General features: G+C 37.3%; 1 protein-coding gene across 26 annotated transcripts in view; it reads right to left on the reverse strand.

Annotated features, from left to right (window-relative positions):
- Positions 1-1047: 1047 nt before the first annotated feature.
- The window catches only part of epb41l2 (erythrocyte membrane protein band 4.1 like 2), a 218351-nt gene continuing 203528 nt past the window's right edge, over positions 1048-15870 (reverse strand). For 25 of the 26 annotated variants that reach the window (XM_072556130.1, XM_072556166.1, XM_072556093.1 and 22 more), the window contains 3 exons: positions 15109-15189; positions 6858-6971; positions 1048-2191 (listed from right to left, as the gene is read on the reverse strand). In XM_072556130.1, coding sequence (XP_072412231.1) covers positions 6864-6971; positions 15109-15189 — 189 coding nt within the window. In that variant the 3' untranslated portion in view covers positions 1048-2191; positions 6858-6863. The other variant, XM_072556122.1, reaches the window with a different exon arrangement.

The raw sequence follows: 15870 nt of genomic DNA on the forward strand, positions 1-15870 counted from the left end.
AGAAACTAGCAATACAATAACCTCACTGACATGGCATTTTCCTCTTCACAAAGGCCACTCATGATCAAAATTCTCAAGCAGCAGATCTTCCAAGGTCTCAGGATGGGGGCAGGGGGAGGGCTTGCAGGAAAGTAGTGTTTAAAGAAAGTTTTAAAATTTTAAAGAATTGTAAACATTTTGTGTAAAGAATGTAGTGTTCAAACCATTCTGAATCATAGTATACTTTATAGTTGCCCTGCCTCTACAGATCATGATGTAACTGAAAATTACCTGAGCAAAAAGTTAAACATTTTAAAAATGTATCCATATTAATTTGTATTAAAGTATTTATGGGTTTTAAGTTAGATGTTCAGTAAATGCTTGAGGCATCTACAGTAGTTCTCACAAAGCATTGTTCAAAGTGAACAGACCAATTTGTAACAACACTTGTATAAAACCCAATCACGATAGAGGTAAACAATGTTTTTCGCTAACCAAATATCTCTATGTAACTGCTCCTTTGCTTTTTCAAAATTTTGTGTCATGTTTTTGGCTACTTTGCTTTCTCTCTCTCTCACAAGATTGTGACATCTTTTCCATGGAGGTGTCCATATAATTTAATGATTTCATTTTCATTGCTTGTGTTTCACTATATTAGCCCTTTTACTTTTCAATATCTCCAAAGTCACAATGTAGTTCTGTCATATTCCCCAAGTGGCGCACTGAGTTACTCAGCATCAAAGCCTAGGGTATGGAAAAATTAATGCATAATAGATTGAAAGAGAAAGTGGAACAGTATGTCAGGTAGAGAGGGACTGTCAGTAGCAGATTTAAAGTGTGCATAGAACAAGCAAAGGGAATCAACAAGCAAAGAAACACATCTGAACTTTTTAAAAATAAATTACTACTTAAAAATTTATTTTTGTAGCATTACAGGCAAGTATAGCAATTGAAATGATTGCCCATTAGCTGTGAAAACTTTGGTTTCCTCAAATCATTAGTGCCATTTGTACCATTTAAGGAGTTCAATAATGAAATCAAACATAGGAAAATAGAATAGTCAGAACATCATTTTTAAGCGAAATTTATTTTCAACAGCATTACATGGAGCAAGAATATCATTCAACACAACTTTGAAGCTGCTAAAATATTATTTTGCTTGCTTATCTCTATGTATGGGTCAAAAGCAATTGACAGTCAAGATTTAGTACAGTTTTCAAACAAATGCTGAACAAAAAATTCTGCAATAATATCTACAGAAAAGATCAAATATTAAACAGATTTTTTTCCAAAACCTTCCTCAAACATTAGACAAAGCCATTCAAAATGCAATATAATTTGCCCATTAACTATAAAGATCATGTTTTCACATCAAGATCCAGAATGAAAAAGAATTTATAGAAATGTATTTAATATAGTGTTTTTTTTTCCATTTAAGGAAAAATGATTTAAAAGCATTAAATTTTAAGCTGATAACCAAGTTATGTTATAGAACTGATAAGTAATTAGAAAAGTACCCCTTTTCAATATGGATCTCCCAGTTTCATGGATGACTTAAAAAAATATTATATAGTAAATGCAATATAGTGATTTTTTTAAAAATGGAATGATGTTTTAATTAGCATTAGGTCCTCTTTAATCTTTTTTTCAGTAATAGGTAGGCTAGGAGATTCTTTATAAACACACGTAATTATTTTGAACTGACATGTTAAGAGTTTGAAGTGACACTGGAAAAGTTTGAACAAAGTCTTTCCATATTTCTCTTTTCCACAATATTTGGTAACTACTTGATCATGCTAAAAATGCTTCTGCAACAGGATTACACATACTTATTCATTGTTTTGAAAGTGAACCACTTACTAAGTTAATCATGACATCCTGTACAAAACTTGTCTAAAAAGATATCTACTTTTAGCCATTTTTGTATTATTTACTTGCAGTTATTAAATTCTAATGGTATACAGAAGTGATACGTTAATAAGCCATCAAATTACTAAAGAGTAAATGATCAAATTACAGACTAATGATTTTAAATAACTAACTCCAATTATGCTTTTTAGAAGGTTGCTGGCATCATCCAATATTCACACTATGTGCGACTTTTATGTAGGATGCTATTTGCTAATGCTCAGAGGACATTTTGTGCTATTGTTCATGGCAGTGGTCACTCTGATAGTAAAGATCATCATTTGATTTCAGGCAATATTCATTTCTGGAAGTAAAGAACACAACATTAGTGATGTAGCATCTAAGATAACCTACAAAAACTGAAAATATCAGCATTCACAGGTTGTTCAGTGAAAGCACATTTCTGCATTTGTTCCCGATATCCGTCAGTTGCTAAGGAAAAATTCAGAATGACTGTCCTACCAGATGAGTAGTGTATAATGACTCATCTTCAACATGTAGTCAAGTGCTGCTGATTTGTACTATACATTAAACAGAAACTGCAAAATGTTACAACCACTCCAATATATGTAACTTCAGTTTTAAGATTTTTAAAAAAACTGTGCTGAAACCTTTGACATTAAATTTATGTAGGAATGAAAAGTTAAAAAATACTGATAAGGCCATAAGACTTCGGAGCAGAAGTAGGCCAATCAACCCACTCGGTTTGCTCCACTGTTTAAATGAGATCCTGGCTTATCTGATAACCTTCAACTCCACTTTCCTGCTTTTACCCCATAACCTTCGATTCCCTTACTAATTAAAAATCTCACTACCTTAGCCTTGAATATACATAAATGACATGACTGCGCTCTGTCGTAAAGAATTCCAGATTGACTACCCTCAGAGAAGGAATTTCTCATCTCTGTCCTAAATAGGCAACTGAGTACTCTGAGATTATGTCCTAGTCTCTCCCATAGGCAAAACACCTCTCTGCATCTATTGCATCAAGGTCCCCAAGTATCACGTATGTTTCAATCTTGTCTCTTTGCATTCTTCTAAAATCCAATGAGAAGAAGCCCAACACCCACAAGAAAATCCATCCGTTCCAGGAACAACTTCTCTGGACTGCCTCCAATGCCTGCATATTTTTAGGTAAGGGGCCCAAAAGTGCTCAGTGTATTCCAGTTTTGGTATGACTGCAGCATTTTATAGTTTTAGCAAGACTTCACTATTCTTATACTCTATTCTCTTTGGAAAAAAAGCAGACATTCCATTTGTCTCCCTTTTTAGCCGCTGAACTTGGATGCTGGTGTTTTTGTGATTCACACACTAAGACTCAATCATTTTGACTTGCAGCATGTTGTGCTCTTTTCCTATTTAAAAACATTCAGCTCCTCTATTCTTTCTGTCAAAATGTAAAATCTCACAATTACAAGATTACTACCAATACATCCACTACTTCTCAGCTCTTTCTTTTAAAATCCTAGAATGCACTCCAGTAGGTCCAGAGTATTTATTGGCCTATAACCCCATTTGTTTCCCAAGTGTTGTTTCTCTACTGATAACTATTATGTGATATTTGCTCCTTTACTAACCTCCAACCTTAGCCCCTTGATTATAGAGTATTTTTGGAATGCCATTAGAGTCCATCTCCATGAAAACTGATGCAAAGTAATTGTTCAACTCTTCTGCCATTTTCTGGCTCCTTGTTATTATTTCCTCAGCTTATTCTGTCAGGGCCCCCCATGTTCATAGTTTTCCCTTGTTTACTTTCATATATTTAAACAAGCTCTTACTGTCTGTTTTTATATTGCTAGTTTGCTCTGTTTAATTTTCTCCTTTTTTGATGATCTTTTGTTGGATTTTAAGGCTTTCTCAATCCTCTGATTTATCTGATAATATTTAGCTATTATTTGTTCTTCCCTTGTATATGCTTTTCTTTAACTTCTCATACTTGCTCCATATTCTAGTCTTGAGCTTACTACTTAGATCTTCCCCAGTGATCTATCGCAATAGAATAGTAAGATTAACATAGTTAGTTAAATTAGATAAAGCCTATTATGAATGTAGATTCCTTTTGTCCAAGAGGTAACCCGCAGATCTGAAGCGCTCTCTTCAAATGTACAAAATAAATTACTTCCGAATTAGACCAGTCTTTTATATGATACCTAATTTCCCAAACTGACTTTGAAAATAGTTTAGCCTAAAACCCCTGTTGCCACTTCTTTTAACTAAACCATGTCAGACTACACAAATGTCTTCCCTTCCCAGAATCTTCTTATGCTGTGTTTCTCCTTAGTTTAAACTTGTCAGCTATATTGAATTGCTTTGAATCTGTACCACTGCAAAGTTTCAATACTTAATATACCATAGAAATAGCGTCATACATCCATTATCAAAACTTCCTAGAAATTGCTCAGCAATTGTAATTTTGGATGTAGGTTTGCTCGCTGAGCTGGAACGTTTATTTCCAGACATTTTGTTACCCTACTAGGTAACATCTTCAGTGGGCCTCAGGAGAAGCAATGCTGAAAATTCCTGCTTTCTATTTATATGTTTGGGTTGGTGACGTTATTTCCTGTGGTGAAATCACTTCCTATTCCTTTTCTCAAGGGGTGGTAGATGGGGTCTAACTCGATGTGTTTGTTGATAGAGTTCCGGTTGGAATGCCATGCTTCTAGGAATTCTCGTGCGTGTCTTTGTTTGGCTTGTCCTAGGATGGATGTGTTGTCCCAGTCAAAGTGGTGTCCTTCCTCATCCGTATGTGTTTTCCTGTAGGAAAACAACACATACGGACCAAATATTGAACTACAAAAGCAATCACCCCAACACCCACAAATGAAGCTGTATCAGAACATTGGCTCATTGAAACAACGCACATTGCAGCACAGAGGAACTACGCAGAGCAGAGGAAAATCACCTATACTGTGTATTCAAAAAGAATGGGTACCCAATGAACACAGTCCGCCGATTTCTCAGCAACAAACCCAAACAAGCAGACAAAACACGTCCAGAAACCCTAGCCACTCTCCCCTACATCAAAGGCATCTCTGAAACTACTGCCAGACTACTCAGACCCCTTGGCATCATGGTAGCCCACAAATCTACCAACACACTAAAACAGCAGCTAATGAACTTAAAAGACCCTATACAGACAATGAGCAAAACTAATGTCATTTACAAAATACCATGCAAGGGCTGTAACAAACACTACATTGGACTAACAGGCAGAAAACTAGCCACCAGGATGCATGAACACCAACTAGCCACAAAAAGACATGACCCTCCCTCACTAGTATCCCCACATACGGATGAGGAAGGACACCACTTTGACTGGGACAACACATCCATCCTAGGACAAGTCAAACAAAGACATGCACAAGAATTCCTAGAAGCATGACATTCCAACCAGATTTCTATCAACAAACACTGAGTTAGACCCCATCTACCATCCCCTGAGAAAAGGCACAGGAAGTGACTTCACCACAGGAAATGACATCACCAACCCAAAGAAACCCAAACAAATAAATAGAAAGCAGGAATTTTCAGCATTGCTTTGGTTGAGACCCACTGAAGATATTACCCAGTAGGGTTACAAAATATCTGGAAATGAACCTTCCAGCTCAGTTAGCAAACCTACATCCAAAACCTCAACCTGAGCTACAAATCTTCTCAAAATTGGCTAATTGTAATTTTGTGTATTTGTCTTTTTTTTTGTAAAATAATGTTCTTATTCCTATTTTCAGTTGATTTCATTTTAAAGAATCAAAACCATCAGTGGTTCCACTGAGGAGGCCCTTAGTAAACTGTAAATATTTCTGAAATAAAACTCAAGTGACACCAAAACATTTTTCTCCTTCCCACTAGCAAGAACTCTGTTGCCACTTCGGTATACATTTTCACTTGCCATAGAGTCAATGTGTTAGATCAGTAGCTTTCTTGAAAGCAATACTTCCTTAAAACAGTGCATTGTGTTTTTCAACATTGTTAACATTATTGACAGTAGCAGTATCACACATTTGTAATCAATCCACTGAAGAAAGAGATGTTTGCTAGCAATAAGTAATTTAAAAAGGAAGCTTTGGAGACAACCCAGTTTTTTTTTAAATAAAGCATTAAATCTCTAATACAAATTTCTGCAATTTGCAATAGGGTGATAGTTAAATAAGACTGCTTTTTTAAAAATTTTGGGACGCAATCCTTTAGTCTGAGAACTCTATTCATCTATATGTTATCACTGTGACTTAAACACACTTCTAACGACAGATGTTCTAAGAAGAAAACTACAGCATTTACAGCCAAGGATTTTGTAATGAATTGCAAAAACAGAAATCATACAACTTAAATATGAAATCTAATGTAACTGAAACTCATTAAATACATACTGCAGTATTTCTCATTTAACTTGAAGGTAGCCAATTAATTGCAAGAGGGAAGCCAAAAGGGTGGAAATTGGGCCAATTTTGGTAAAGGCCACTGATTTAACTAGCGAAGATGCGAAAACTACCTGGTTTGTTAAAATGTTATTATAATTTGAGAATTATGATATAAAATTGCAGTCATTATTTTCTGCTGCATTTCAGTTAACAATTTACTCCTGACTTTTCAGATAAAATACACACAAAATTGTGCTAGCCAAATTTCTGACCAGTAATTTTAAATGTTTCTCTGTTTGCTTTGGAATGTTTATTGAGACCTAGTTAAATCCAGTGTTCAGTTAATAGTTTGCTATAATTTAGATTCAACCATTTGAAGCATATCAAGGCCAACTGTAGCATTATGACTTTGATCAGACAAAATGTAAAAAAAAGGTGGACTTACTGCCAGACATTGCTGGCTAGGAAGCAATTAAGGATGAAAACATGATCATAACCTGCATAGAAAAAGAAAGTCTTGTCTAGAAAAAGAACGACATGTTGTAAATAACATTATATTTGCTCTCATTATGTACGAAGTTTGCTGTCTCAGTAGATGCTATGGTCCCTTACCTTAACTCATTCATCCCCATCCTCAGTGAGCTCTGTTTCTTTATGTACCACTACCCTGGTGACTGACATGTCTGGATGCTGCTCTTTGGCTTCTTTTATTGCCTGGGCCAAGGCCTACCAGAATTACAAACAATATTAATGCATTGGGGAAAGAAAACAAGTCAAAATATGCAACAAACAATGGCATAATTAAACTAAGTTAAACTTACAACATTTATACGGTAAAATAAACAGTATTTATTAAATACAATTTAATTTTGTATGAAAGATCTTAAAATCGGAAAACAATTTTTTAAAAATTACTGATAATGAACTAACCAATTTCCAAATAAAAGCGTCTTTCATAAATCAGCTATTGCACAAATGTCCATTTAAAACCAGTGTGCTTGCCCCTATCAGAACATGTTTCTGGAGTGATATAACAGTTTCGTCACACATCTTGAAAAAAACATACATTTACAAACTTGGCCCAATGATGAGCTCATTTAAAGATCAATATTCCACCTTAAGAAATATGGACCAGAGGGGTTCGGCTGGACTTCTTTCAAAGTAGTTCCTCAGATCCATACCTTAAAGAGATATATATTAGTTGAATGACCAGATGTTTGGTCAGAGGGATAGTTTTTAGGAGGCATCCATAAGTTTGCTGAAGTAGAAGAAAGGCAGGGAGGTTGAGGAAGGAAATTCCAGAACTTGGCACCTTAGTCACAGCCACATAAATGGTGGAACATTTAAAATTGGGATGCAAATGTGGTCAGAACTGGATAAGTGTAGCTATCTGAGATGTTATAAGGTTGCACGAGAACAGAGACATAGGGAAGGGGGTGAGACCTTGGAGGGATTTTAAAGGAGGCAGAAAATTTCAGGTGCCAATGCAGTGAGTATAAAGCTGAATTAGGCGTGCAGAGTTTTAGATGAGATCAGGTATATGAAAGATACAAAATAGAAGCCTGGCCAGAATACTATGTCTAGTGCTAACAAAAGCATGGGTGACAGTTTCAGCACATTTAGGGATGGTCATTGGTGTTCACCAATGGCTAATATTATGAAGGCCAGACTGCATAAAAATCTGCCTGGGGAAAAGGAGACCAGTGGTAGTCGTAGAGTAAACAGAAGTCTACAGCTCTTTGTGAGATCATGTAGTTGTGAAAATATTGTATAATACCATTTATCATCAACATTCTGCCCCTTAGTAAAATCATCTAAAAATATCACATCAAGTTTCACATGTTTGCTATCAATTCCCAACAATGCTTCACTACAGGAACAAACATTTCCTATGGTAGGGATCAGTGAACATGGAGTCACAGGGGTCTACAGCTTTGAAAGACATGCTTTGTGTCCCTTCAAATCTGAACTGGTCAACATCAAGCACTATTTGTTCTAATCCCAATTTCCAGCAGTTGGCCCATGAATTATGCTTTGGCTTTGCAAGTTCACATCTAAATGTTTCTTGGCTGTTTTGAAGGTTTCTGCCTCTATCACCATTACAGGCAGTGAGTTCCAGATTCCCACCACCCTCTGAGTGAAAATAATCTTCCTTATATCACCTCTAAATCTCTTGTCCCTTCCCTTAAATCTATGCTTACTGTTCACTGATCCCTATGTCAAGGGGTAAAGCTCATTTCTGTAGTAAAGTATTGTTCAGGATTGACAGCATACGTGAAAATTGATGTGACAATTTTTGGATAATTTTACTGAGGAACAGAATGTCAATGATAAATAGTATTCAAAGAGTACTTTCACATCTTGCAAAGTGTTTTATAGCTATGAAGCAACTTTTTTTGAAATGCGGTCATTATGTAATGTAAGAAATGTGACAGTAAATTGCACTCAACAAACTCCTATAAACAGTGATAGTCTTAATTAGACTAGATGGTGATAAAATGATTACTATAATGTAGAATGAGAGATAAATATTGGTCAGGACACCAGGAATAACTACCCTTCTCTTCTTCAATGTAGACTTGTAGGATCTTTAACATCTGTCTGAGCAGGTAGATAGGGCTTGTATTTAACAACTCATCTGAAAGACTGTTTCTCTCAAACAGAGCAACAAACCCTGAAAAATGCAAATAATTGTCAGGCTCTGATTTGTTTTTTGCTGAAACTCAAGTGCAGGACCAGAACCAGGACTCAGAATCTTGTGATTTAGTTGTGAGTGGCCTCAACTGCAATGAAAAGGGGAAAAGGAATGACATTTTAAGTAATGTTGCAGGGTCAGGAAGGTAAGTAACTGCAGGAGATTCTCTGATTGCAATAGGTCAGGGAAAGGTGATTCCTGATGAAGAGCTCGTGCTCGAAACGTCGATTCTCCTGCTCCTCGGATGCTGCCTGTCCAGCCGTGCCTTTCTAGCAGTACACTCTTCGACTTTGATCTCCAGCATCTGCAGTGCTCACTTCCTCCCAGGGAAAGGTGAAACAAAGCTGGAATGTCACATGAATGTTTATGTATGCTGTCAATCCTGAACAATGCTTTACTACAGAAATGAACTTTTTCCCTTGATGTAGGGATAAATGAACAGTAAGCATACATTTTAAGGGAAGGGGCAGGAGATTTAGAGGTGATGTAAGGAAGATTATTTTCACTCAGAGGGAATCTGGAACTCACTGCTTATAAGGTTGGTAGAGGCAGATATCTTCATACCATTTAAGAAGTATATAGGCCAAATGCAAGAAAATGAGACTTGATTAGTTTGGGAAACTTGATCGGCATGGATACGTTGGATTGAAGGGACTGCTTCTATGCTGTATGAGGACAGTCCCATTTAATTAAACAATACAGGAAAGCGGAAGAAGATAGACAGTATGATCGAGCGACATATTGTACCTTCACATTGTGAAATAAAGCAGATAATCAACTGTTTATTTGAGGCTTTATCAAATGTTTTTTCAACAATTCAACTGTGAGATTGAAGTAATACATGCGTCCAAGACACAATGCTACTGTTAGGCTTTTCTTTAGCATTTCTCTAAATGCAAAACATAAGGCTGAGCCCTAAGTGAAACTGTTTACTTCGACCACACCAAGAAAAAAAAAATTGCAATAATCCAACACTACACTTAAGAAATGGGACCAAATATTGAAGGAAGTGGAAATAGAAATTGCAGAAGTACTGGTAAGGGTCTTTCAATCTTCCCTGGATTTGGAATGGTACATTGGAGATTGGAGAATTGGAGAATTGGAGAATTACAAACATTCTGCTCTTGTTCAAAAAAGCTTGTAAAGATTGGCCCAGCAATTGCAGATCAGTAAGTTTAACATCAAAGCCAAGGAAATTTCTAGAAACATTGACTTTGTACAAAATTGTTATGTGGAAAAATGTGGGTTGATTTGAGAAGAGAAAACCATACCTCACTAACTTGAGACTTTTTTTTGAAGAGAAGTTTAATAAGACTAATGATGTGGTATATATGAATTCTAAAAGATGTTTGTTACAATGCCATAAAATAGACTTGTAGGAAGAGTTATAGATCATAGAATAAAATGAGCAATGTGGACAAAAATTGGCTGAGGGATAAGAAACAGGGAGCAATAGTTAATAGATACCTTTTGGACTGAAAGGAGGTTTGCAGTGGAGTTGCCCAAAGACTGGTATTGAGATTCCTTTGTTTTCTCCTGAAATCTAAATCGCAGTGTGCATGGGACAATTTCAAACTTTACAGATGACACAAAACCTGGGAGAATTATAAACTGAATAGTTTACAGTGTAGTGTAGAATAGTGTAGAACTCCTGAACGACATTGACAAGTTGAAGAAGTACAATGCAGAACAAATGTGGGGTGATGCACTTTGATACAAAGAACATGGAGAAACAACATAAAATAAAAGGTGCTATTCTAAAGGGACAGGAGCAGAAAAAACCCTGTGCATACATGCACGCAAGTCATTAAAGGTGGCAGGACAAGTAAAGGGAACTGTTAATAAATCATACAGTAGTCAAGGATTTATTAATAGGTACACAGAGTACAAGAGCAGAAAGATTCAAATGAACTTACATAAACCATTAGTTAGCCTCAGATGAGTATTTTGAGTACATTTAGCTGCCACATTAAAGGAAGAATGTGAATGCTTTGAAGAGAGTGCAGAAGAGATTTAAAGAATGATTACAGGGATAAAACACTTCAGTTACGTGGATAGACTGGAGAAATTGAGAAATTGTTTTCCTTGGAGAGGAGATTTAACAGAAGCTGTCAAAATCATGAGGGGAATGGATAAACCAGTGAGAAACTGAAAGGCTGGTCATTGCATTAATCAACTCCAGCTTCCCCACTACTCTTGACCCACTCCAATTTGCCTATCGGACGAACAGATCCACATCAGATGCCATATCACGTGCCCTTCACTCATCTTGACACCAAGAGCAGCTACATAAGAATCCTACCCATTGACGACAGTTCAGCCTTCAACACTATTATCCCCTCAAGATTGATTATTAAACTTAGTGATCTCGGACTAAGCCCCACTCTCTGCAACTGGATCCTCAGTTTCCTGATCCACAGGCTACAATCAGTGAAGATTGGGGACAATATTTTGTTCTCACTAACACTCAACACTGGAGCCCCTGAGGGGTGTGTACTCAGCCCTCTACTGTACTCACTATATACCTATGACTGCGTCACCAAATACCAGACTAATGCCATTTACAAGTTCGCTAATGACACCACCATTGTCGGTCGAATCTCAGATGGCAACAAAACAGACTACAGACGGGCAGTGAAAGACCTGGGAAAATGGTGCACTAAGAACAACCTAGCTCTCAAGCCGGCAAAACCAAGGATCTCATTATTGACTTTTGGGGGATGTTACTCATGCCCCCCTACACATTAACAGCACAGAGGTGGAATGAGTAGAGTGTGTCGAGCTTCTGGGAGTGGTCATCCACAACAAGCTTCCTTGGACTCTTCATGTGGATGCACTGGTTACAAACGCCCAACATCTCTTCTTCCTCAGGCAGCTGAGGAAATTTGGCATGACGGCGAATACCCTTGTCAATTTTTATAGGTGCGCCATCGAGAGCATTCTGTCTGAATGTATCACTACCTACTATGGCAACTGTACCATTCCAGATTGGAGACAGCTACAGAGAGTGGTGAGCCTGGACCGGACAATCACAAAGGCCAACTTCCCATCTATAGAATCCATCTACCAGGCCCGCTGTCAAGGAAAGGCCACCAACATTCTCAAAGATCCACCCCACCTTGGCAATGTTTTTCTACAATCTCTACCACTGGGGAGAAGGTACAGAAGCCTGAACACATGCACCAGCTGGTTTCGTAACAGTTTCTACCCTACTGTTGTTAGGATACTGAATACACTCACAAACCCTGAACATTCGCCTATACCTGTGTTTTTGATTTTGCCGCTCTTTACCTATTATTTACCATCTATGCTACTTAACTATGTGATCTGCCTGCATTGTTCACAAGACAATGTTTTTCACTGTGCCTCGGTACATGTGACGATAAATTCAATTCAATTCAATTCAAACTGTTCTTGCTCACAAACGGATCAAGAACCAGAGAGCAGAGTTATTTCACACAGCAAGTGATTGGGTCAGAAATACACTGCCTGTGAGTGTGCTGGATGCTAGTTCAAGTGATGCATTAAAAGAGGGTTTGGATGACTATTTACATGAGTTAGTAAGGATTTTGATGTGAGCATAAGAGGTATAGTTAGTAGGTTTGCAGATGACACCAAAATTGGAGGTGTAGTGGACAGCCAAGAAGGTTACCTCAGATTACAATGGGATCTTGATCAAATGGGCTGCGAAGTGGCAGATGGAGTTTAATTTAGATAAATGAGAGGTGCTGCAATTATGGGAAAGCAAATCTTAGCAGAACTTATACACTTCATGGTAACGTCCTAGGGTGTGTTGCTGAACAAAGAGACCTTGGGGTGCAGGTTCATAGTTCCTTGAAAGTGGAGTCACAGGTAGATAGGATAGTGAAGGCAGCATTTGGTATGCTTTCCTTTACTGGTCAGAGTATTGAGTACAGGTGTTGGGAGGTCATGTTGCAGCTGTACAGGACATTGGTTAGGCCACTTTTGGAATATTGTGTGCAATTCTGGTCTCCTTCCTATTGGAAGGATGTTGTGAAACTTGAAAGGGCTCAGAAAAGATTTACAAGGATGTTGCCGATGTTGGAGGATTTGAGCTATAGGGAGAGGTTGAATAGGCTAGGGCTGTTTTCCCTGGAGCTTGAGGGGCATGGATCAAATAAATAGACAAACTCTTTTCCCTGGGGTGGAGGAGTTCAGAACTAGAGGGCATAGGTTTAGGGTGAGAGGGGAAAGATATAAAAGAGAACCAAGGGGCAATGTTTTCACTCAGAGGGTAGTGCGTATACGGAGTGAGTTGCCAGAGGAAGTGGTGGAGGCTAGTACAATTGCAACACTTAAAAGGCATCTGGATGGGTAAATGAATAGGAAGAGTTTGGAGGGATATGGGCTGGGTGCTTGCAGGTGGGACTAGATTGGTTTGGGATATCTGGTCGGCATCGACAAATTGGACCAGAGGATCTGTTTCCCTGCTGTACATCTCTATGACTCTATTACTGCAGAAGGTTTAGACCTGAAACCTTGACTCCCCTTCTCCTCGGATGCTGCTTGACCTGCTTTTTCAAGCTCCACTCTTTATCTACCATTTATATATAAATGATGCAGGGGTTCTAGGGAAAAGGCAGGACAAAGTTAAAATGCTCAGAGAGCTGGGGTGGACATGATGGACCTAGTGGTTTCCTTCTGCACTGCAACAATTGTGTGATTCTGAGAGAGGAGGCACTGACTGTCTGATTAGCTTGTGAATTCTTTCTAACATTTGCACAAATTTCAGACTGGGGATGGCAATCCACCAAAACTTCAAACATTTGGAACATTTTTCTATGTCTTATGAATTTGCATTGTGAATTTAAATTAGCAAAACCATTTAAAGCACATTGAGATTTTTTTTCCCACTGACGAGGATTAGTACTCAATTGAACAGTTCACACATCAATCCTGGAAAAACATCCTCTAAGCATACAAAACAGTCATTGAATTTCTTCAAAATTCTTCAAAAATAATAAAAAAGTTACAAATAGCACAGAAATAATGTACAGTTTAAACAAAAATTAGAAAGTTATGGTTGTGGTTCATATGGACAATTAAATTTTAACTCCCATTATCTAACTATTATACACCAAACCTTCCAAATGGCAAGAAACATGAACTAAAATGGCTGCAGTGGTCACTTGACCACAGATTAGGGCAAGCCTAGAAAGACCCATGTGGAACAAACTAAACTATCCTGAAGATAAATTACCATTTTCACCTGGCAAACAAATTAAGAAATTTGCAACCCTAGTTTAATATACATGTATAAATTTCACACATTAGGAATTTAAAGACTCACTCATCAATTCTCTGACTTAGAAAGACTTTGGAGCTAACCTGAACAATATAAACTGAACTATATTCCAGCAGTTGGTTTTGAGCAGCAGAACACAAAGTAGGAAAATTAACTGGTGGCAATAAGAAATCTTATCATCTCAGAATACAGCAGCTGTAGAGAAAATAATGCGAAAAAACAAGTCTTCACTTGGACTACAAGCATTATACAGATTCATCTACTGCTGCAGATCCAAAATTCAAAGTCAAAATTGATCAACTCATACAATGCTCAGGCTTTTGTAATATTTAAGTTTTAAAGCAAAACTCCCACGAATATAGATTAACTAACCTGAAGATGTTTTACTATAGTTCAAAAGTACTCATTGGCTCAAAGACACAAGTATTTAGTTTTTCACTTTAATAGTAGTGACAAGGATTACATGGAATTATAGGTTTATTTACTTTTTAATACTTTGACATAGAATTACAGGCAATAAGTATTGACATCAACATGAATCACTCCAAAATCACTCCAACATGAATCTTTCCAATAAACTCATTTAACCCAAACTGAACTCTAACATTTAGATGAGAAAATATTGCATAACTTGTTTAACTCACTTAAATATTTCACAAATAAAAATTCTAAGTACAGAAAATTCAAAAGTATCTCGGATTGCAAATATTGAAAATTCCATCAAAAAGCTTAAAATTCTGCATTAAATTAGTCAACATTAATCTGCTCCCATATATTAATTCAAGATACATAACTTTTATTCTACTTGCAATTTATTACTGATCCACTGCTAGGTTACTTCAAAAATATTTGAAATACAAGCTAATTTGTAAAATACATATAAAAGGTAAAATAAAACTGACCTGATCATGGTCAATGTCTGTATCCCCTGTGATAACAATTCGCTTTTCAATTCTTGTTTCAGAGACTCCACCTTTCACAGTCTGAGGATAAATTCAGAGTATGTCAGTGTTGTTTTTTATCCCCCTCCCCATGATTATGATGATATAAAATTGAAGTCACTTTCGTAGCCAGTTTCAGTAGGCTGGATTTTGCTCTCAGTAATGAATACAGTAGCCAAGCCATTCATTATGCTCAGACAAGGGGAGGCGGGAGTGTGAAAGGGTTTGGGCAAGCAAGGGTGAGATAGACTTTACAGCGAAGAAAGCAAATTTCTTCACTCAGAGCTGGAATCCTTGAAATTCTCTTCCCCAATGAATTGTGGGTGTTCCATGATTAAAGGCTCAAATAGAGAGATTGAGTGTCTCAGGCAATCAAGGGCACAGGGATGAGGAGTTCAGGCTGATCAGCCATGATCATACTGAATGACAGAGCTGGCACACATGCCAATATAATCTTCTCCTGATATTGCTTATGTTGTTAGGTTCTTTCAGCTGCTGCATCATGACCTCAGATCTCTCACAGCTATATCCTTAGCCCTATTTCTTATTTCACTGCTAAACCTGGGAAATAAAATCTAAAAATACAGCATTAGTTTTCATTCTGATTGGAGTTGATTTAGCAGTTTGGATCAGAAATTGGCTAGCTGAAAGAAGACAGACATTGGTGGTTAATGTGAAATGTTCATCCTGGAGCCCAGTTACCAGTGGTATGCCACAAGGATC

The sequence above is a fragment of the Chiloscyllium punctatum genome, chromosome 3 (assembly GCF_047496795.1).
Source record: "Chiloscyllium punctatum isolate Juve2018m chromosome 3, sChiPun1.3, whole genome shotgun sequence".
NCBI classification, from domain to species: Eukaryota; Metazoa; Chordata; class Chondrichthyes; order Orectolobiformes; family Hemiscylliidae; genus Chiloscyllium; species Chiloscyllium punctatum.